The 22,898-nt window shown below is 48.6% G+C and overlaps 1 protein-coding gene across 11 annotated transcripts in view; it reads right to left on the minus strand.

Annotated features, from left to right (window-relative positions):
• Positions 1-22,898, minus strand: part of LRP8 (LDL receptor related protein 8) — an 80,069-nt gene that overhangs the window by 2,637 nt on the left and 54,534 nt on the right. For 8 of the 11 annotated variants that reach the window (XM_053576508.1, XM_053576507.1, XM_053576506.1 and 5 more), the window contains 12 exons: positions 21,853-21,972; positions 21,654-21,779; positions 17,959-18,133; positions 15,751-15,978; positions 13,010-13,128; positions 12,630-12,769; positions 11,145-11,286; positions 10,005-10,157; positions 8,857-9,081; positions 5,983-6,051; positions 2,298-2,470; positions 1,098-1,274 (listed from right to left, as the gene is read on the minus strand). In XM_053576508.1, coding sequence (XP_053432483.1) covers positions 1,098-1,274; positions 2,298-2,470; positions 5,983-6,051; positions 8,857-9,081; positions 10,005-10,157; positions 11,145-11,286; positions 12,630-12,769; positions 13,010-13,128; positions 15,751-15,978; positions 17,959-18,133; positions 21,654-21,779; positions 21,853-21,972 — 1,847 coding nt within the window. The remainder of the gene's footprint in view (positions 1-1,097; positions 1,275-2,297; positions 2,471-5,982; positions 6,052-8,856; positions 9,082-10,004; positions 10,158-11,144; positions 11,287-12,629; positions 12,770-13,009; positions 13,129-15,750; positions 15,979-17,958; positions 18,134-21,653; positions 21,780-21,852; positions 21,973-22,898) is intronic. The other 3 variants (XM_053576510.1, XM_053576509.1, XM_053576516.1) reach the window with 1 other exon arrangement.

The raw sequence follows: 22,898 nt of genomic DNA on the forward strand, positions 1-22,898 counted from the left end.
CCACAAGCATTGCTATTTGAAACTACATTATTCTACATTATTCTAGTCCAGCCACCCTCTCACTCTCTCCAAGACAGATCTCTAGGCCAAAGACAGGCCTCAGCAGCGATGGTAGAGCTACCCGAGAAAAGGACAGAGGAGAGGACAGGTTGCTGAGAATGCTGATTTCCAGAGCTGCAAGGCTACTTACCCCATGATATAATGGAAGGAGCATGGCTTTTGTGTACATACAGACTGGAGTTTCAATTCTACTTCTGCCACTTCCTGGCTATGACCTTAGGCAAGTTATTCAATTTCTATGAATCTCAGTTTCTTCATCTGCAAAACGGGGCTAATAATATCACCTCGATAAGGTTACTACGAAGATTAAATGAGAAAATGTATGGAGAACACTGAGAAATGTGTCTGACACGTAACAGGTGTCTAAATCCTCACTGAATGTTGATTTCCTTTATTACACTGTTTCTCTGCAACTGGCAGGAGCTCATTACTTGGTCTTTAGACTCAACAGGAGGAACTCCCCCTAAGTTGTTTTCCTTCTCTGGAAATAATAGAGTGCTTTGTAATTCACAAAGTGCTCTCACGTGTGCTATCCCTCTTGGACTGTATTAACTCAGAAGGCAGACAGCACAGGGCTTATTATCCTCATTTTACAAATAAAAGCAGAGAGAAGTGACTAAGATCACAGGGCTATGGAATGGTGGAACCAGAAGTCATCTTCTTATTCCAAGGTCAATAATTCTTCCACTGCAGCCCCTCTGATCTTAAAAAATCTATTAAGCAACGATTTCCTTAAACTGGCCAAGGTTAAGAATCCTCAAGGCCTCTGCTAACCCTCCTCACTTCCTTTCCCTTGGCTCCCCTTCACGAACAATTTGCTTCAGCAGCAATTCTGTCTGCCCTGCCCCATACTCAGTCACTTTCTTTCACATGCCATCTCCTTGGTATGTGACTAGCCCACGTTTCCTCTTCGCCCCGACACCCAGCTTACAATCTGCAGCCTTCCAAAACCAGAAAGCCTTCTAGGGTTGGCTGCACCTGCCTGGGTTCATGCCGTCACTCACCAGCCCCTCAGACTTAGCATGGCACTGCCCTACCTTGCACTTGACGACAGGCAGCTCGGAAAGAGGGTTCTTCGGGAGTTGGTGCAGCTGTGACCTTGGTTCCCCCGGCAAGACAAAAAGCTCCTTGAGGGCAGGGGCTGGGTCTTCCAGTTCTCTGGTCTCCCCAAGACAGGGCTCTGCCCACAGTGGGCGATCAAAGCTGCTGATTGCCTGACAGGGGGATGGACTGGATGACCTCTGAGGTCACACTCAGCCCCCTGACTCTGCTATACAACAATGACACCTGCTACAGCCACTTCATGGTCCTTGCTCCCCCAACAGGCCATGTTCTGTTGTGCCTGTAAGGCTTTGTACATCATCTGTCTAGAATGCCATTTCCTTCCTTCTCTACCTAAAAAACTGCTATTAATCCTTTCAAGGACACAGTTCATATGTCACCTTCTCTGTGAGGTATTCCTTGCCTGGTATCCCAGACAGAATTAATAGCTCCCAAGTAGATCTTTCCATAGTAGTTGTTCAACAAATATTTGTTGGATGCAAGCTATGCTGTGCTAGGCACCAGGAAAACAGATTTAATCAAACAGTTCTTCCCCGAAGGATTTCACAGTCTACTGGGGAGACCACTAAGTAAATGAGAAGCTGATATAGTGTGACAGGTACTGTGATGGAGAGGGGCCTAGGGGACCATGGTACAACAAAGTAAGCAAGGGAAAGCTTCCTGGAAGAGGGACTCCTGAGCTTCCACCACGTCACGCAGCACAGAGTGGTACAACTGTATGGTAGTATCTCTAACTACCCCCAGCTCCTTGGGAGCCAAGTACATTCCTTATTTACTTTTGAACACTTGGTATCCAATGTGGTGCTTGGCACACAACTGGAATACAGTTTTGAGATGAATACATTTGAGTTAAATGGTCACAGTCACCCTTCCTCGCCAAAGGTTCTGAAAACTAACTCAGCAAAAAGAAGGACATCTGGCTTCTTAACTACCAGGAAGAGCCTCTAGGTGTAGGGTGGTCCTGATGCCCTTTCACCCCAACCACCTGCCCCAGCAGCTCTGTGTTCCCCAGGGGCTAGAAGAGTATCTGGTGCAGGGTAGGTTCTTGATAAATGTTTGAGAAAGGAAATATGGAAGGAAGGAAGGAAGGAAGGAAGGGAGTGAGGGAGGGAGGGAAGAATGATGGGAGGAAGAAGGATAGAATGGCAGGAATTCTCCCAGCAAGAAAAACTTACTGCAGGATAGACGTGGCCAATCTGAGCAGTCCTCCCTATGTGGAGCTCGTCTTCATCTTCTTCTTCTGTTGTTTTCCTGTATACTGGGTTGTCAAAATTCATGCTCTTGGTGTTCTTCCGCTTCCAGTTTCTCCAGATCAGGTAGCCAGTCATGCACAGCAGGGCTATTACCGCTGGAGGAAGGGACACGACACTGGACCTCCAGTGGCTCTCCAGTGGCTCCAGCCACTGCCTGGACCTCGTGCACATTCTGCCACCTCTCCAACCTCACTGCCCCTCACACCTCGGGCTCTGTTTCTGTGTGTTCTTTTCCTGCTCCTTGGAGGTCCTTCTCCCATCCCTTCCTGCTATTGTTCAAGATGCAGCTGAAATGTGGAGTCTTTCCCCAACTGCTCTGGGCACAGTGTCTAACTTTACGTGTCTGTACCCACCACTGGCCTGAGCCCTGTGAGGGCAGGGACTGTGTCTCTTTTATCCCTTTATGCTCAGTGCCTACCATAGTAGGTGCTCAGTAATGTTCTCAATGAATTAGTGAGGTTTTTGGTTTTTTTTTAAACCATACCTTTACTCTAAAGCTACTGTTTTCTTGGATTTCTCTAAATCTCAGTGTTCTCAAAACTGGGGGTGGAGAGTGGGATGGGGTAGAGGGGGTGCTTCTTTCCAAAGGGAGGACTCCACCAGAAGAGGAGCATCTCTACAAGGGAACACAGCAGGGCAACATGGGCTCTGAGTGTGAACAAATGAATGAGTAAAAAATGCTTGCTGCAAAAATGGGGTAAGCAGCTTTGTAAGTCCTCACTCTGAGCCTTCAAGTGGAGGCTGGAGAACCTCCTGTCCAGGATGCTATAGAGAGCATTTCTGTTTTAGGAAGATTATAGTCATGATACTCATTAAAAATAGGAACAAGGCAAGAATACCTGTTATCACTGCTACTATTTACTGTCTTGGAGATCACTGTGATACAGTAGCTCCAGAAACACATAAACGTATAAATACAGGAAAGGAAGAAACCAAACTGCTAGTATTTACAACTATTTTCCTGTTTAGAAAATCTTACAGAAGCGAGTGGGAAACTATTAGAAATAATTTTAGTCAGTCAAGAATCAACATAAAGATCAACAGCTTTCTTTTTCATTAGCAAGACCTAATTAGAAAACAAAATGGAACGAGAAAACATTCAAGATAGTCCGGCCGGGTGAGCTGGCTCACCACAATCCTATCACTCTGCGAGGCTAAGGCGGGTGGACTGCTTGAGCTCACGAATTCCAGACCAGCCTGAGCAAAAGTGAGACCCTGTCTTTAAAAAGACTAGCCGGCATTGTGGGGGTGCCTGTAGTCCCAGCTACTTGGGAGGCTGAGGCAAAAGAATTACATGAGCCCAGGAGTTCAAGGTTGCTGTGATGCCACAGCACTCTACTGAGGGTGACAAGGTAAGACTCTGTCTCAAAAAAAAAAAAAAAAAACTCAAAAATAAATTCCAAACGGATCAATACCTAAATACTAAAAAAAGTTTAAAGTAGCAGGAGAAAATATTGGGAGATGTTTTAATAATTTAGCATGAGACAAGCTTTCCTAAGTAAAATCCAGAAATCATAAAACAAAAGATTGACAGATCTGATACTTAAAAATCAAATTTATGCATGGCAAAAGATACTGCGAACAAATTTTAAAATTAAGTGTCAGACTGGGAGAAAACATTTGTAACGTCTATTGTAAAGATTTAATATTCATTATGTATAAATATTTCTATAAGTAAGAATAAGATAACCAATAGAAAAATCAGAAAAGACTGTGAATAGACAATTCGTGAAGGATAAAATGTAAATAAATAGCCAATAATCTTATGAAAACCTATTCTGCCTCAAAGAGAAATATCAGGGAAATATCATTCATCTTTCACCTCTCAAGTTAGTAGAAATTTAAAATATTGATTATATCAGAGTGAGCTGTTTCAGCAAAACAGCACACACGTGTCTTTTTCTACAGAGCACAGGATGGCAAGAAAGGGGTAGATCTGTCTTTCTCACACTCCACTCAAAATACACCTGAAATTACTGTCTCACTGTCATCTTTTGTGGTGAAAACTTTCAAGGCCAATTCAAATCCCGCTTCTCCAGAAGCACCGCATTTTCCCTGTAATTATCTTTCCTTCCACTGTTCCTCCCCAGGAATGCTGTGCCTTAGCCTGTACCTACATCTAATACGTCTCTATCATAGCATATTATAATATGTATTAACATCTACCTTGGATGGCTTCTTTATGCTTAGTCTGATTAAAGACTGAAAGCTCTTAAAATCTTTATCTTATTCTTCCCTGCATTGTCGCCACTCGGCATAGTGTCTTGAATTAAGGGAAGGCAGGGAAGAAGTTTTCCCTATGGGCACAAAGATCCCAGTGACATTCACACTAACTCACCACCATATTGAGGATTCTCAGGGGAAAAGGACAAAGTTTCTGTCCTTGAGTACTGATGACCAAGCAAGGGAGATAAGCTTACGGATGAACAATAACAATTCAAAGGTACCGCCAAGAGATGACCCTGGTAGGCGAGATGGGATGTATAGGATACTATGTGAACATCAGAGAGGGAAAGGACGAGCCAGCCCCCTGGTTCTCTGCGAGGTCTTGACCAAATGTTATACTCTGGCCGTATGGAACTCCTTCTGGATCTAAACCCGGCCATGCCATTCCCCACTCCTGGCTTTGTTCATGCCATCTTCATTATACTTAGATTGGTCTTGACCCTACTCTTGGCTGACCCAGCTCCATTGCCATTTCTGCTAGGAAACTTCCCCTGCCCAATTCCCCTCTCCCCAAAGTTAGGTGCGTCCTCAGTACTTTCACTGAACTCAATGATACAGCTTAATCTTAGGATGTGTCATGTCATAATAAACTTCTCTGTGTTACTGCCTTTCCAACAAGCCCACAAACCAGTGGTTCTCAACCTGTGGGTCTCGACCTCTTTGGGGGTCGAATGACTTTTTTACTGGGGTCACCTAAATACATCCTGCATATCAGATATTTACATTATGTTTCATAATAGTAGCAAAATTACAGTTATGAAGTAGCAACAAAAATAATTTTATGGTTGGGGGTCACCACAACATGAAGAACTGTATTAAAGGGTCGCAGCATTAGGAAGGTTGAGAACCACTGCTATAACCTTTTGTAGGACAGGACCTTGTCTTGCTCATCTTTAACCACCTTGTCTCCCCTTATCATAGAGTTTGGCACATAGTAGCTGCTTGATAAATGTTTGTTGAAAACCAAACACAAAGAAAGCAGGACAGCATGACCTATTAAAGGGATGGCAAGCAGTTCTGCTAATTAATTCCATAAAAATCTAATTTCCTACCAGGTGCCAGCTATTGCTAGGAGCAGGGGAGAGTGGTAAGTAAGAGCCACATCAGCCCTTTCCCCAGGGAACATACCGTAGCACTTTCACATGGCTGAAGGGAAGAGTGTGAATGAGGGGGATGGCGGATGTGCCTGGATGGTCACCTGGGGCTAGATCCTGAAAGTCTTATGTGCCGGGCTAAGAAAGCACATGAGGACTGGGGGGTGAGCAGGCAGGCTGCTCAGGCAGAACAAGTCACTGTGCCGGGTTTTCTATCTTTCTTGTGCTTTTCTCCAGGTCTGGCCAGGGTCTCTCTGCTCTCCCCAGTAACTCAGGGCCACACTCACCTATGGGTACGATGATCCCAATGACAGCAGCAGTGACTGTGGAGGCCATCTTACCACCTTCATTCCCATCTGCAAAACACAAACATTTGCAGAATGATGCTCCATCGCTGTGAGTCCAAGGCCTTGTTGGCTTCAAGCAGTAAGAACTACCCAAGTGCTTCTCATCCTTATTCTAAAATGATGAGCCTGGCGAGTGCTTAATACTTCAGTCTTTCCATATCCTATCAATACTCCAGTGAGATGAATAGGACACAGGTTATCTCCATTTCACAGATGGGGAAACTGAGTCTTCCTGAAGGGTTTGGGGACTCACAGGTATGTGGCAGAGCTGGGACTTGAACACAGGACTCACAAACCAAGTCCACACCCTTCCCACAGAGTCATGGTAGTAGGAAGCTGGGGGCTGCACATGGCAAGGTCCAGGAGCACTTAGGCTTTCTGCGGCTGACAGACTAGGTCGCTTATCTTTTCCAGCCAGTAGTTACTTTGTCAACGTTGTTTTTGGTGCTGTCCGTCAACCTGCGTGTCAGTGTATTTTTCATAAGTAATTTAAACAGATGTAGTATAACATAGGGGAATCGAGCGTACAGGCTTCTGCATCAGACTTCCCGAATTCAAATTCCAGCTCTGCTGTTCACTGCATGTGTGACCTTGGGTGAGTGGTGTATTATAAACACATGTTATATTATACTTCTTTATCATTAAAACGGGGTAATGATATTATTATCTACCTCCTAGAGATATGGTGAGGATTAATTCATATAAGATGCTTGGCACAGTGCCTGGCACAATGTTTACTAATTCAAAGAGGGTGGACAGTGGCATAGGGGTTGTTGTGAGGCCTAATTAGAAATTCAATATGTAAAAGCACATTCTAAATTGAGAAGTGCTTGGAAAATATGCTGTATATATACACACATATACATATATATTAAAATCATAATAATATATACACCAATAACAAAAGATGAATGCAAGTCACACTGCGCACCTGTTGTGATTGTATAAGTCAAATGTAACTTGAGTATTACAAACTTAGTATTTTTTACATTTTTTGGCACACTCTAGTGCGTATGTGTGTATTTTTTTTTTTTAGAGAGAGAGGATTTTGCTCTGCTGCCCAGGCAAGATTGCAGTGGCAATCATAGCTCACTGCAACCGCGAATTCCTGGGCTCAAGTGATCCTCCCACCTCAGCTTTCATACCTAGGATTATAGGTGCACACCACCAAGCCCAGCTAATTTAATTATGATTATTGTTTTTTCTTTTTGTAGAGATGGGATCTCAGTATGTGGCCCTGGCTAGTTTTGAACTCTTGGCCTCAAGCAATCCTACTGTGTGCGCCTTCCAAAGTGCTGAGATTATAGGAAGGTGCCTCCCCGTCCAACCTATCCTGTATTTTCTTTTTTTGAGACAGAGCCTCAAGCTGTTGCCCTTGGTAGAGTGCACTGGCATCACAGCTCACAGCAACCTCCAACTCCTGGGCTCAAGTGATTCTCCTGCCTCTGCCTCCCAAGTAGCTGGGACCACAGGCGCCCACCACAACGCCTGGCTATTTTTTGGTTGTGGCCATCAGTGTTGTTTGGCGGGCCCGGGCTGGATTCGAACCCGCCAGATCAGGTGTATGTAGCTGGGGCCTTAGCCGCTTGAGCCACAGGCGCTGAGCCCTATCCTGTATTTTTTAAAGCATGTGCTGTGTTGTCCTTCTCAGTCTTGCAACCATCTTCATTATAGCATTTGTACAGCACTTTATAGTTTAGAAAGCACTTTTCCTGGGGTCCTCCCGACAGCCCTCTGAGGTGGGAAGAGGTGCCGTCATCTACATTTGCTCTAAGTAAGGACATGACTGCACCCTGGCAATGGCCCAGATCCCTTTCTCTCAATGTGTCTGTTTCTCCTTGTGACTCCCAGGGGATCTAACTATCAGGGGGAGAAAAGAGCTGCTCTCTGTACAGAGCTAACTGGAGATGCTGCTGGCCTCTCAGTCTGCGACCAGAGCAAACACTGGACAGCAAGATTAAAGCCTCGAGCGTGATGAAGCCAGTGGGGACAGGCTGAACGAGGCTCTGCCCTGAGATAAGCAGAACTGGAATTCACCTGGCTCTGCAGACTGGGGAGTAAGGGCTCCACTCTGATGAAAATGCAGCTTCCACTGGCAAAACAGCCCAGTCGGAAAGGTGCTGCCAAGCTGCTTGGTTTCTAGGCCATCCACGTACGGGAAAAAATTTAAAAGATAGTTTATCCTTTTAAATAAACTCCCCCGGCAGGTAACTCAATTAAAAAGGTATTTGCTAGTTAATGAGATAGAACATCTCTAGCAGTGACAATTACTGCTCCCAGTGATTTAAGTGGTGAACTTAATTACTTTCCTACCAGGGTTGGAAAGAAACACAAGCAGATCCCAGTTATGGGCACTGCTATCTGGGGAGATTACAAGGGCTGCTGGGAACTGAGACCAGAGCTTCCCAAACCTGAGAACACCTCCTCATGAACACCTCAGTAACTCTTGAAACACACATACACACACAGACCAGAGTCGGCAGAAGCTGTGTGTGTGAGCACCCCTGGGTACTCTGCCTGCCTTGTCTCTCAGGGCGATCTTGAGAAGCAGATTGGGAAGGGTTATTATTATTTCCACTTTGTAGGAGGGGAAACGGAGGCTCAGAGACACGATGTGGCTTTCCCCTGGGCCCTCCATAAGGCAGGGGCAGCTGAGAGGTCTGAGCAGCAGGCTGGCACTGGACCTTGCCCTGCTTCCTCCTCAGAGATGCAGAGTGTGTGGCTCTGGGATGTTCTTCTTTTCTCACATCCCCCCATGCTGGCTTCCCTAGGACCCCTCCCATGTCATGAGAGAATGCAGAATTCATTCCTTACAGTGCTGGGAGTGGTTGCTAGTTGCAGGGCTTGGGGTAGACGGGATGATGCTGGGAGCCCTGGGGACGCTGACTGAGGTTGGGATCGCAGCTGCCAGGCTTGGTGTCTCTGTGCTGTGGTTCTGGTAGGTGGGGCTGTGGACGGTGGTCCCAGGGGCTCTTGTGGTGGCAGATACTGTCCCCGGCGTGGTAGAGGCTAACGTCGTAGTTGAGGTAGACTGAGGTGCTGGAGGGGAAATACCATGGAGGTCACTTGGACAGAGAATTTTGTTGCTTAGTGCCTAAGTTATTGCCTCTGAGTTATACTTAGGAACTCATCCTCGTGGCTTAGCTCAAATGCCACTTCTGTGAAGCCTTTCCTAATACCCCAATGATATTTTCTTTGGCTGAATCCTAAGCCCTTTACTTTGATTCAATAAAGACAAGTCATTAAAACAATACTATAGAAGTAGGTGTGGGCAAGACTACTGTAGAAGACTGGGAGGAAGGGAATTCATACACATCTAACTTTATACTCATACTGTTATCCCACTAGGTTTAAATTCTTACTCCACTTTAAACAATTGAACGGGGTGTAGCAGACCTAAGTTCAAATAAAAGGCCTTGGCTGTCCTCAAATTAGGAAATGAATGCATTTATTTATGTGGTTGAAGTATTAACCACAAGGTTAGGCCAAAAGGGTGTCTGTGTAGTGTATTAAGTAAGGAATAGGCAAGTTATCTGCATATGAATAGTAACTGAAGCCTAAGGGTTCTTTTTTTTTCTTTGGTTTTTGGCCGGGGCTAGGTTTGAACCCACCACCTCCGGCATATGAGACAGGCGCCCTACTCTTTGAGCCACAGGCGCCACCCAGCCTAAGGGTTCTTAATTGAGGTTTCCAAGGGCTTCAGAAATTCCATGAAATGGAATTTAAAATGTTTTATGTATATGTGCATTTTTTTTCTTGGGAGTGAGAAGAGAAATCCTCAGGAAGATGTGGGGTTGTGAGCATTTAAGGAAGGTGAAAAAGAGGAGCCTGCAAAGGTGGTGAGTAGCCAGAGAAGAGAGAGGAAAACCCGGAGCCTACTGGGGCCCGGAGCCAAGGAAAGATTTCAGCAGGGTCGGGTCTGGCACTGCCATGGATCCCCCCCTGCTGGAAACTCTGCTTACCTCGGTAGCACCTCTTCATGTCTGGACCCAGCCACATTGTGTCAGGACAGGCACACGTGTATTTAGGAGAGTGGCTGGAGGTCTGAGGAGCAGGAAGGCACAGGTACTCACAGCCGCCATTAGGCTGGGCACTCAGCTCACAGACATCTGCAGCTAATGGCAGAGAGAGAGACAGGTGGGGCACAGACGGGACACGCCAGGTCCTCCTGCCTCCTGAGGATGGCTCTCTCACTTGGCTTGCTCAGAAAGCTTTCCTTCTACTTTTCACTGAGTACCATCCATCCAGCGCTGCACCTGGTGTTTTAGCCCTACGCTCTCACTTAATCCTTACAATAATCCTGAGAGGTGGGTTTTAGGTCCTAGTTTGATAGATGAAGACACCTAGGCTCACAGAGAATACACTTGGCAAAATTAGACCTCCAGGAATTTTAGAGACAATTTAAATGGAGGACTCTTGCACCTAAAGCCCATGGGTTTTGCCCCCACGACTCCAGCTATGCCTCTCATTTAGATTTCTACATCTTGAATCAGGACCAATCTTATATCTCCTTACTCTCCTTTGCTTTCTCACCTTCACCCTGGCAGCAGACACCTCAGTTATAGTTGAAATTAAACATAGTATATATACCCTAGAGGTAGAGGAGGGGACACCTTTGCCGTAGGATTCCTGGATTCTATTCCCAGTGGACAAGCTGCCTTGTTATATGGCCCTAGGACACATTAGCTTATACAACATACTACTGCAAAATGGGTACACATGGCAAATGAGAGCAATGTATCACACCAGAAGGAGCTTTAGAATCAGACCCACCTGAGCTCGGGTTTTAGTTCTGCTACCTGCTAACATTATTTTGCCTCTCTGAGCTTCAACTTCCTCATCTGTTAAAAGAAATATCTACACACTTTGTGGGATTGGCAAAAATCAGACATCTCTATGTTCACTTATACCTGGCCTTGTCTCACAAAGATCTTAAGGTAAAATGAGACGAAATCCATGGTGACACAGCATCTGCCAACAGGAGGGACTGCAACTATCACCCCTGGGGGTGCTCAGCTGTGACATGAAGGTGGGCACAGCCCACCCAGTGGAGGGAGAGGACACAGGCAGGGGCCTGGGGCCTAGGGTCAGAGATGGCTCACCTCTCGGCTGCTTCAGCTCATGGAAGATGACAATATCATGTGGGTTATTGAGATTCTCAGCCAGGATGGAGATTTCCAGGCCATTGAGCCGATTTGCGCTGAAAATGGCCTCATTCTCCAGGTCTGTCCAGAACACCTTGTCCTGTGGGGTACAGATGCAGAGGATGGGAGGCCTAGAAGCTAAACCCACGACTTCAACCTGAGGGCTCAGCCCCAACCCACATCCATAAGAATTGTCCCTCAAATCTCCTCTGAGCTATACTGCCGTGGAACTCTCAGGCTCTGATCTGTGATGAACGCTTCCCTGGTTCTCTTCTGTCTTAAAGCATTATTTGGTGATTCTGTGTTTTGGTCTAAGGCCACAAAGCTACTCAGCAGTGCTTGGCTGGGCATCCTACCTGGAGCCCAGCAGAACCCTGAAATTGGATCTTTATGGCTATTACCATTACTGGGGCACAGGAGCAGGACCGGAGAGGATGTGGCGCTACCAAGGGCTGTGGTCCCCTGCTGGGCCCCTACAGCTTCCGGCCATGCACAGATATGAGTCCACACAAGCCTAGATGCGCCGCTGTAGGCAAACCCACATTTACAGGAATGACAGTGCATCCTCATACGCAGATCCAGGACACACTTAAATATCACCTGTACACATGAAGGCACACTTGTACCTCAATAAGCAGTCTCAATGCACACTGGTGTGCAAGCTGCGCTTACACTCATAAGCACCAGCACGTACATTTATATATACACATATACATACTTTACATAAACACACCACACATTTTGGGGGGATGGACTTAGAGGTGGAGCTTTGCCCACAATTTGGAGCAGTGCTGGGCGATGTTGCTCCAAGCAGTTACTGCCAGTGCCCATCACAGACCATTGGCCCCTTGCTTTCCTTCCCCTTGGTGGCAGAGTTAGTTTCGGGGAAGAGGTGACTGTGTGAGACTTTGGTTGGTTTTAGCTTCCTCATTCCAGGAAAAGAAAGGTTGTTAGGGTCAGAGGTCTTGATTCCTCACCTTCCTGGGAACTTCTTGAGGACTGGAATAGTGTCTGATTCACTTCTGTGACCACAGGGTCTGGCAGAGGTCAGCAGAAGTGTGCTGGATTGAATGGCATCTCTCAGGCCCATTTTCTGCAGTAAATGGAAATGTATACTCCTTCCCTTCCTCCCTGTACTGGGGACCTTCCATGTCTGTGGCACGGCTCTGGGTGCTGAGGGCACAGAGAGGAAACATCCTGCCTAGCAACTCCCCTACAAGAAGTGCTCTGAGATGGAGTCTTGGGAGGACACCACAGGCAAGGCTGCCAGGCAGATGAGGGCCGCCAAGCCTTTGTGTGCAGGCAGCCCACACACTATTTGCAAAAGAGTCAGCTGGTTTCCTTGTTACATTTGGACAGGTCTCAGGGAGTAGCTCTATTTGAACAAGGCTTTTCTTGGCTTTCACCCCCTAGTGGGGCCATCCCTCCCCTCTCGGGACTCACCTCAAACACAGCTATCCCAAAGGGGTGGCTCAGGAAGTCAATGGAGGAAATCAGCACCTTCCTGTTGCCCCCACTGAAGTCAATGCTGGACAGCTGGTGGAGCTTGGAGTCAACCCAGTATAAGCGCTGGGTCAGCAAGTCTTGGGAGGGAAGAGGGGAAGAGGGATCAGGCCAGAAACCCAGGACGTGGGCCTGGAGCTCTGCTCCTCTGTATTCCCTCCCTACCCACATTTCCAGGCCTCACACTGAGGCAGCTTAGGGCAACCATCAGGGATCAATGGCACCATCAGGGGGCCCAGAAATGAGACGCCTAGAGTCCTGGTTGGTGGTCAGGATCAGGTGCTAGAATAGCCTCGCAACCAAGGAAAGGCGGGGCTCACCTAGGGTGATTCCATTGGGCCATTCGATGTTGTCTGACACCAGTGTTTGCCGGTCTACACCGTTGAGCCCAGACTTCTCAATCTTGGCCTGGTATCCCCAGTCAGACCAATACATGAACCTAAAAGACAAAAGAATGCAATTTCACTTATTCCTGGGGACATGATTAGGGTGGCCTGAGTCACAGGGCTCAATGACCCACTGAAAAGCTAGGATCATGCTCAGTGGGGACTGGGAAGACTCTGAAATCCTTGGGCACCATAAAAGCTCAGAATTAGCAGGTGCTTTTGCCCTCACCTCATTTGAGAACTAAAGAGAATCTCTGTGTCCCCTGAGAGTCCACTCAGCCCCAGCTGAACAGTCTGTTAGCGTCTCCCCCACTTTGGACCCTTAGAGTGTCAGTGTGGGAAGGACCCCCAGTCAACGCTTTCTTTCCTGTTTTTTTTCCTCATTTTGTTGCCCTTGGTAGAGTGCTGTGGCATCATAGTTTACAGCAACCTCAAACTCCTGGACTCAAGCGATTCCCCTGCCACAGCCTCCTGAGTAGCTGGTAGCTGGGACTACAGGCGCACGACACAACGCCCGGTTAGTTTTTCTATTTTTAGTAGAAATAGGCTCTTGCTCTTGCTCAGGCTGGTCTGGAACTCCTGAGCTCAGGCAATCCACCTGCCTCGGCCTCCACAAGTGCTGGGTTTACAGGCGTGAGGCACCTCGCCCAGCCTCTTTCCTGGTTTATAGAAGAGAAAGTGATGATCTTCCTAACTTGGCCAGCCCTCCCTGCCCCCATCTCCTTAGACCTACCAGGGCTGTAGTAGCCCATGTTACTGACTCAACACTGTACATTAGAGTTTGCCCACTTCTTTGTAAATAGTCTCTTTATTAAACCTTCCTCCAATTACCTCGGTTTGAGTATGCAGTGGGTCTCTGGCTGGGACCGTGACAGATCTACAGTGCATCAGGTTTGGGCTGAGCATAACTATATGGTTTGGGGGGCAGAGTGCGCATGAGAGCAGACAGGGAATGGGGTTGATGTGGGAGCTCAACTAGAACGTTCAGTGCCTCCCGCTGGGCTGGGAACACCTGCCACACACCAGTAAATGGCAGCTGCCAGGTGCTTCCCAAGCCCTCGCACACTCTCTCATAGGCCACTCCCCTTGCCAGCACCTCTCTTGAAGAAGAGAGTTTTCTTATCATTATGTAACAGTTAAGGACACAGCAGCAGGAAGAAGTTGGCTACTCTGGTAAACTTTACATGGACACAACTGCTAAAAACCTGATGCTATCTCAAGACATTCCCCCTGATGAGAGGCGGGGTCCTGTTCAGCTCAGAATTCCTAAGCAGGGGGTGAGGGGCCCCGAGACTGAGGGCAATGGGGTGGTGATGGAGGTGGGCAGGCAGAAGCAGGGCAGGCCCAGTGATCTCAGTTTGCAAATTTTGCTGGCTGTCCGTGTAGGGCAGAGAGGCCAATGGGGAAAGTTACAGGAAGACAGATTCGGGATTATGAGAGGGGAAAAACCACCTTCTAATGCAGTGTTTTTCAACCTTTTTTTTTTTGCAGTTTTCTGGCAGGGGCTGGGTTTAAACCCACCACCTCCGGCACATGGGGTGGCGTCCTACCCCTTTGAGCCACAGGTGCTGACCTCAACCTTTTTTTTTTTTTTTTAACTCACGGCACACTTGAACCTATAGTTAAATTTCCGTGGCACACTTAAATTATGTTGATCCAAAAAGAAGAGTTAAAAAAAAGGAATATACGTACTGTGTTTTGAACTTCTTTGGAAAATAATTTAATTAATGATCTTTAAAATTTTTCATAGCACACCTAAGATTCTCTCACGGCATACCTATGTGCCCTGGCACACCAGTTGAAAATCACTCTTTTAATGGGAAGAGCCGCCCCATAATGAAACAGGCCCTATGGAAAGCAAATGAGCTCCCTGTCTCTGCCCACTTGCAGCATCCTGAGGACAGGTTTCCTCCCCAAGAAACTTCTGTCAGGCAATTTCTAGAGATCTACCTGCTTTTAGATGCTCTGACTCTCTGATAAAATGAGTGAGAGGGAGAATCCAGGCAGAACTCTGGTGACCAATGCCCAAAAAACCCTTGCTCAGGATTAACAGGATGAAGGCACAGGCTTTCTTTCTCATGGCTGGTGTGTGAACAGCCTAGTCACAGGGGTCCTCAAACTGTGGCCCGCGGGCCACATGAGGCGGTGTGATTGTATTTGTTCCTGTTTTGTTTTTTTACTTCAAAATAAGATATGTGCAGTGTGCATAGGAATTTGTTCATAGTTTTTTTTTTTTCGTAGAGACAGAGTCTCACTTTATGGCCCTCGGTAGAGTGCCGTGGCCTCACACAGCTCACAGCAACCTCCAACTCCCAGGCTTAAGCGATTCTCTTGCCTCGGCCTCCCGAGTAGCTGGGACTACAGGCGCCCGCCATAATGCCCGACTATTTTTTGGTTGCAGTTTGGTCGGGGCCGGGTTTGAACCCGCCACCCTCGGTATATGGGGCCGGCACCTTACTGACTGAGCCACAGGCGCCGCCCCATAGTTTTTTTTTTTTTTAAACTATAGTCCGGCCCTCCAACGTTCTGAGGGACACTGAATTGGCCCCTTGTTTAAAAAGTTTGAGGATGCCTGGCCTAGAACCTTCCAGAGCCCTGAAGATGGCTCCTGTGACAGACAGGAGGACTGAGCACCTATGCTGAGAGAATGGGGAGTTTGAGGTGGGGACACTCACCCTCGCAGGGGGTCGACAGCGATGGCCCGGGGTTCGCTGAGGTTATGGCTGAAGAGGGTGCACCGGCGGCCACCGTACACTGTGGCCACTGAGATGGTCTTATTGCCCGAGTCAGTCCAATAGATGTGCTTGTGGACCCAGTCCACTGCCAGGCCCTCTGGGGAGTGCAGCTGCTCATCAATGAGGACTTCTTGCTCTGCTGGGTCACTGGCCTTGTCCATGTAGGCACTTAGGAGAAACCAGAGATGGCCGTGGAGGAGAGGTTCTATCCACGTGCCCATCTGGAATGTCTGTGCACCACTCTTCCCCCCTCTCTCTTCCTTCTGGCCCATGGCAGTGGATTTTAAAGGAACTTGGCTAATTTTCATTCAAAACATTCCCCGGGTCACCAGGGTAGGGACACAGGCTTGAATAAGTTAGTCTCTACCCTGGAGGAGCTGTGGGGGACGGAAACTTGCAGTCAGATATAATACTATGGGATTACGGGAAGCATTAGAGGCTATGGCAACAGAGATGATGGAGATCACGTCATCCTGGAGGGCGGGAGAAGGCTTTGTAGCTGAGTCCTGAAGGATGGAAAGCCCATTCAGGCAAAGGGAACAGCACATGCAAATGCCCAGGGGTTGTGTGTTCTCGAATAGTGAGATGTTCAATGGGGCAGAGGTGGGCATGTGAGATGTAAGGCTAGAAATATGCATAAGGACTATACCCCAACAGGCTCTGAGCACCACACTAAATAAGCAGGGTTTTATCCTGGGGTAAGGGGAGGCAGAGGACCCAGCCAAACAGGCATGTTTGATCACTGCAGCATCACGGGAATAGATGGGCTGGAAGGAGAGGGGAGGAAGGCAGGGAAAAAACTGGTTAGGAGGCTATCACAACATCCAGGGGAGAGATAAGGGCCTGAAGAAGGTTATACGGTGAGAATGGAAAGAAGGGACCAGTAACACAGTAGACACTCAGGAGGAGCCATGGGCAGGACTTCACTTCCCAAATGCTATTTTCCCCATTTCAGGGCAGTTAGTTCCACAGCGCCCACTGCCGTCCATAACTGACTCTCCAATCCTGACAACTCTCTTAACTTCCATACTGCAAAGCCGACTGCTCCCCTCCTTTGGATGTCCCACGGACACTTTGAACTCCTCATGTCCACAACTGCTCCCCTCAGCCAGAGAGACAGACTGGAGAACGCTGATGCCGATCCTCTGCCAGTGTGTTCCAGCTCAGAGAGCAGCCCCACTGTCCGTGAAACCCCCAAGGTAGAAACCTGAAAATCCCCAAGTTAACCTGGGAGTAAACTTAGATCCCTCCTCCTTCAGGCCCATGTTTAGTCTGATTTTAATCAAATCCTGCCTCTTTCAGTCACAACTGCTAGACAGGCGCTGCTGTAGCTTTTCTGGGTGTGCAAGTGTGAACTGAGCATGTCTCTGTGGTAGGGGAGGTAGGTCTCTAGGAATCCGGTGTCAGTGAGCAGGGCTTGGTGAATTTGCTCACTGACCCACCCATCCGCCATCACCTTTCAGAGTGACTCAGTGTCTCCCATTCCCTAGATACTGGCAGTCTTGCCAAGTACATCTCAGGACAAAGAAAAGGTGTGATTACCCCAAGGGAGTCCGGACATGCTGGGAGGCAGGCTACAAGCCTTTGAGAAGAACCTATGAGAAACACTCTTCAAGTGTGTGAAGAGCTTCCCAAGCACAAAAGTCCCCTGGCTATGGTGTCACAGCGACAGTGAAGTGCTTTCCAGGAAGATGTCCCAGACCTCCACACTGGGTCAGAGCCCTCCCCTGTACTTTCTGTCATGATCATCACAGAGGATTTCATTATCCCCCTCACAGGGGCCATATCTAAATCATCTTTGAGTCCCCGAGATCCTGCACACAGATAAGTGAGCTGCCTTGAAAATCCTCCCTAGAGACAGAGGTTTTTTTCTTCACGCTGTGGCTGAATAGTTCTTGTGTCTTGCACTTCCCTAGTAGGCCGCCAGAGGGCAGACAAAGCCTGGGTGTTTGGGACTTAAAGCAGCTCACCCAACAAAGCCCTCAGCTTAGGCCAGCCCAGGTCCATATCCACCTTGATTCTGCACCAGTTCCCAAGACCCAACTCTGTCTAGAAACACCAGAGGCAGAGGCCACCCTTCCTCTACTCATCTACCAGCCACCGGTCACTCCCACTCCCAGGCCTGGCTGCAGGGCACATGCCACTCACCTGTAGATCTTACGGTAGGAGAGGTCACACCAGTAGATACGATTGGTGGCAACCTCGACATCTAGCGCCACCACGTTCTTGAGCATGGGGATGAGGCGTGAGTAGTCCCGCTTCACCAGATCTATCTTGCGCACCTCATGCCGGTTGGTGAAAATTAGGGACGGGTTCCTGCCAGCTGCCGAGAGGCCAAGAGAGAAAGGGTCAGTGCAGGGCGGCCCCTGTGGTTCAGTGGGTAGGGCATCAGCCCCATATACCAAGGGTGGCAGGTTCGAACCCCATCCAGCCAAACTGCAACAAAAAGCCTGGCGTGTGGCGGGCGCCTGTAGTCCCAGCTACTTGGGAGGCTGAGGCAAGAGAATCACCTAAGCCCAAGAGTTAGAGGTTGCTGTGAGCTGTGACGCTATAGCACTCTACAGAGGGTGACAAAGTGAGACTCTGTCTCTAAAAAAAAACAACAAAACAGAAAGGGTCAGTGCCAGAGGCAGGGAGTCTGGATTGCCACTGGTTTGCTGGGTGATACCTCATTTTCCTATAAAATAGGGGTGATAATTCCTACTTCACAGGTCAGAGGAGCAGATGAAATCATGAGTATAGAAGCCTAACGTGCAGAACGCCATTCGTAACAGGATTTCATTCTTTTTATTGGATATAAATTCCCCCCAAATCTTTATGACTCCCCATTTCCTCCTTAGGCCTGCACTTAAGGCCTTGTGCAGTGCAACCCCCAGCTCCCTGTCCCGCCTGCCTCATCACTCACCCCCCAACATACCTTGATTCCAGCCTCAGGGCCTGGAGGCTTAAACTGCCCCTTCCACCTAACAAGCATTTCCTTCCAGTAACTACCACCTTCTCTGCTGGGGACCCCACCCCCACTGCCATAGTTCAAGGATCCACCTGAGCCAGTGTAGAGGAGACAGCAGGGCTGAGACAGGGGGAGGAACTCCTCAGGGAGGTTGCTAGGAATCTGCAGTTTAGGCAAAGTGTTTGGGGACCCAGTAGGAGGTGAAGCTGCAGGGACTGGCAGGGGCCAGAGCATGAAGGGTTCTGTGAGCTAAGAGTTCGTTCTTCCCCCGAGTCAGTGGCAGAGGCAGGACGTGTATGACAGATGACAGATTGGCCACGTATACACGAAACCCAGTTTTAGACTTAGGATTACATCTTCAGAAGATCATCAGTGGTACAGATATTCCTGGATACTCCACATGGAAGGCTGCTGCCCCAGAGGCCTGTGAAGGCCTCGTGCCAACTCCAGGCTGTTTTAGATGTACAGGGCCACTCTCAGGCAGCTCCGAGTGGCACTTGCCCACAAAGCTGCCTGGGCCTTCTCCCTCTCAGTTTTCCAGCAGACACCTCTGCTGGCCACCTGGTCCCTGTCACTGTGCATCTGTGCCAGGCTAATTTATCCCCTGGAGACAAAGGGAGGACCAGCACAAAGCCACGTAGGGCCTGGGGCCGCGTGTGTGGTCTGTAGGTAGTGATGGAGACTGTTTCAAAGCCGGGTGGGATGAGGGAGGGTGTGGTACAAATACCACAGCAAATGGGCTCCGAGTACAGGAAGGGGCAAAGAGGTAGGTTCTAGGACGAGCTCTGCCACTGATCAACTGTGTGATTTTTTTCACCCCAAAATGAGAGCAGAGACACTTCACTTCCTCAAAGGCAGGAGCTGGGTTAGAGGGACATGTTGAAGGGATTTTAGTCTGTGACGGTGACCACGTACGCCTGTGGTCTGAGATTTTGTATAATTACAAGTTAGGTATTAATGTGTGGGTTTGTGCATGCAGAGTTGTGTGCCGTCTTCACTGCATGCCTGTCATCTGTGCCACATACTACCCGTGTCCTCTGAGGGGTAAGAACAGGCTACAGGTTACATGTGGTATGCGAATCAACGTCTTATATGTTGTACAGTTGCGGTGGTAGGCTTTTGGGTTTATGGGGTACACGTCAAGCATTATGGCTACTGTGCTGTGACGGTCTGAATGTTCATACTGTATTTGTGCACATGAACTCCAGACTCAAATAGCCAGCTGCCTCCTCAATCTCTCTGTTCGGACATCTGAACAGTTTTGTTAAGCTTAACATGTCCAAGCAGTCTCACCAACTTTCTCAGGTCCATAAATGGAAATTCTATTTTTTCAGTTGCTTGGCCGAAAGCCTTGACGTCATCTCTGACACCCTTTTTTTCCTCTCATATCGCACATCCAATTCATAGGGAAACCTTGGTAGCTGGCCCCCACAGTTACCTGCAGTCTGCCCACTTCCCACTGTTCCCCGGTACACACCCTGGTCCAGCCGCCTCTACAGTCGCCTCTCTGTGGTCCCCCTGCTTCTATCCTTGCCCTCCACAGCAGTGACTTTCAGCCAGGATGCTGTGAAAAAAATTATTTCTTTTCTTTTTTCTTTTTTTTGAGACAGATTCTCACTTTGTTGCCCCTGGTAGAGTTATGCTGTCACAGCTCACAGCAACCTCAGACTCTTGGGCTCAAGTGATTCTCTTGCGTCACCCTCCCGAGTAGCTGGGACTACAGGTGCTTACAATAATGCCCGGCTATTTTTTAGAGACGGGGTCTCACTGTAGCTCAGGCTGGTCTCCAACTCATGAGCTTAAGCAATCTGCCTGCCTTGGTCTCCCAGAGTGCTGGGATTCCAGGCGTGAGCCACTGCATCCAGCCCCTCCATGAAAAAATGTAAAGACCATTAGTTAAATTATTTTCAAAAGAAGTTTAAAGCATATTAAGTATATTCTTGTTTTTACTTTTTTTTTTTTTGATAAACATAATTGTGTGTCACAGAAGTTTAACTATAGGTTCAAGTGTGCCATGAGATAGAAAAGGTTGAAAAACATTGATCTACAGTCTGTTCACAATACTGTCATCAGAGGGAGCCTGTTAAAATGTCACGCCATGTTCACACTCTATTCAAACCCCTCCGCGGCTTCCCCCAGTTTAGACTGCAATCCAGGATCAGCTCTGACAACCATCTACAAGACCCTTTGGGATCTGGCCCAAGTCACCTCCCTGACTTCATCTCCTCATAGTCCTGCTCCAACGGCGCTGACTTCCATGCTGCTCCTTCAACACCCAGGAATGCTCCTGACTCAAGGCTTCTGCACTCAAATGCCACCTTCTCAGCAAGGACTTCCCTGGCCGTTCTATGACCCACAGCCCCCCAGGACTTCCCTGTTCCCATTCTCTACTTGATATTTCTCCTTAGGCCTTCTCACCATTTGCCATGCACTGTATTTTATTTATTTTTCTGATTTCTTGTCTGTCCCACTTAAAATAGAAGTCCCATGAAGGCAGATGGGATTTGTGTGTTTTGCTTACTGCTGAATCCCCAGTGCCTACAACGATCTTAGGTGTTCAATACAATCAACTGAATAAAATGAATTAATTTCACTGTTGGGACTGATGGATAAACAGGCCTGCACAGGCTATCCTGTTTGTGTCCTGCTGATGTTGTGTGCACAGTCTGCATGCCCACATTCTGTGTGTGTGGCCTCTGTGAGCTGTACTGAGTGGCCCTGTACAGCGTGTGTGTGGGCATCAGCGTGCACTGCATTCTTGGCACGGTGCACCATGTGTGCAGCCTGCTTTCTATGTGCACACACATGTGCACATCTACTCCTCACATATGTGGAAAGCGCTGCTTCCTGCACCCCCTTCACAGCCGTCCACTTGCCCTTGGGGTGTCCATACCAACAGCTTTGCAGTTCTTGGTCAGTATGTCCATCTCATAGCCAGGGTGGCACTCGCACTTAAAGTAGCCCTTGTAATTGACACAGATCTGGCTGCAGGCATCTGGGTCCTCACACTCGTCAATGTCTGTGGGGAGGAGCAAGGGTCAGAACTGGCAAGAGGATCAGCCTCTGCTTGGGGGTGCAGGGGGAGGTCTCACCGCCACAGGTCTTCTCGTCCAGAAGCCGGAAGCCCGTTGGGCACGTGCACTCAAAGCCCATCTTGAGGTCTGTGCAGATGTGGGAACAGCCGCCGTTGTTGTGCAGACATTCGTTCAGCCCTGGGAAGGGACAGAGGTTCCTGAGGGTCCAGGAGTCCCGCAAGGGAGAGGGTGGGGCAGGGGCAGGGCCCAGAGCAGAAGCAGAGCCTCAGGGCAGCAGGACTTCCACAGAGCCAGGCGACCTCAGCCTCATGACCCAGGTGTCTGGGCAAGAGGAAGTGCAGAGGCCAGACACAGAGACAGGGACAGAATGGAACCAGAACTCAGATCCTCGGCCCCCAGGACCTCAAGTTGGGCTCTGTCCTTTCCCAGGCTGGAGGCAGCTAGGCCTTTCCTGGTGGCCAAAGGCATTTCCTTTCACAAACATGTTTCTTAGAGCTCCTCCTTCCTCTGACCTCAGAGTTGAAGGGGCCTGCTTGCATCATGTCCAACCCTCAGGATACTTCCAGAATCCTTTCTGAAATGCCCTCAGGGAGCCCACTTCCCTCCTGGGGCAGCTGGCTCCACCTGGGAACACCACTCCCTGTTCTGCAGTTCCTTGTCACCGATCTGCCTGCTCCCAGCTCTGCGGTGTGGGGCCCGCCAGGCTGCGGAGACTCCCGTGGAACCTCCAGAAGTGCTGCTTCTGGTCTCCTGACATTCGGGTGCCTTTCTCTGGACACACTCCATCTGTCATGCTCCTCACTCGGACGGGCCCCCAGAGCTAATCTGACACCCAGAAGGAGTGTGAACGACACAATATGCCCCCTGCTACGCTTGTGGTTGTTCAAGACTTTCTTTACCCAGAGCTGTTGCTACTCTGAGCTAATACAGTGGATTTTTTTCAACTCCTCTCCTCTCAGCATTTGACTCTGTTTCTCCATTTTGTCATGGAGGCTGGTCCCAGGATTACCAACTGCTGCAAGGGATAAAGGGAGGCCCGGAGGTCATCTGGTTCTGGTCCCCCCCCATCTTTCCCTCCCTCCCCACCTTCTGGCAAGATCCTG

This window comes from Nycticebus coucang, chromosome 22 (assembly GCF_027406575.1).
Source record: "Nycticebus coucang isolate mNycCou1 chromosome 22, mNycCou1.pri, whole genome shotgun sequence".
NCBI lineage: Eukaryota > Metazoa > Chordata > Mammalia > Primates > Lorisidae > Nycticebus > Nycticebus coucang.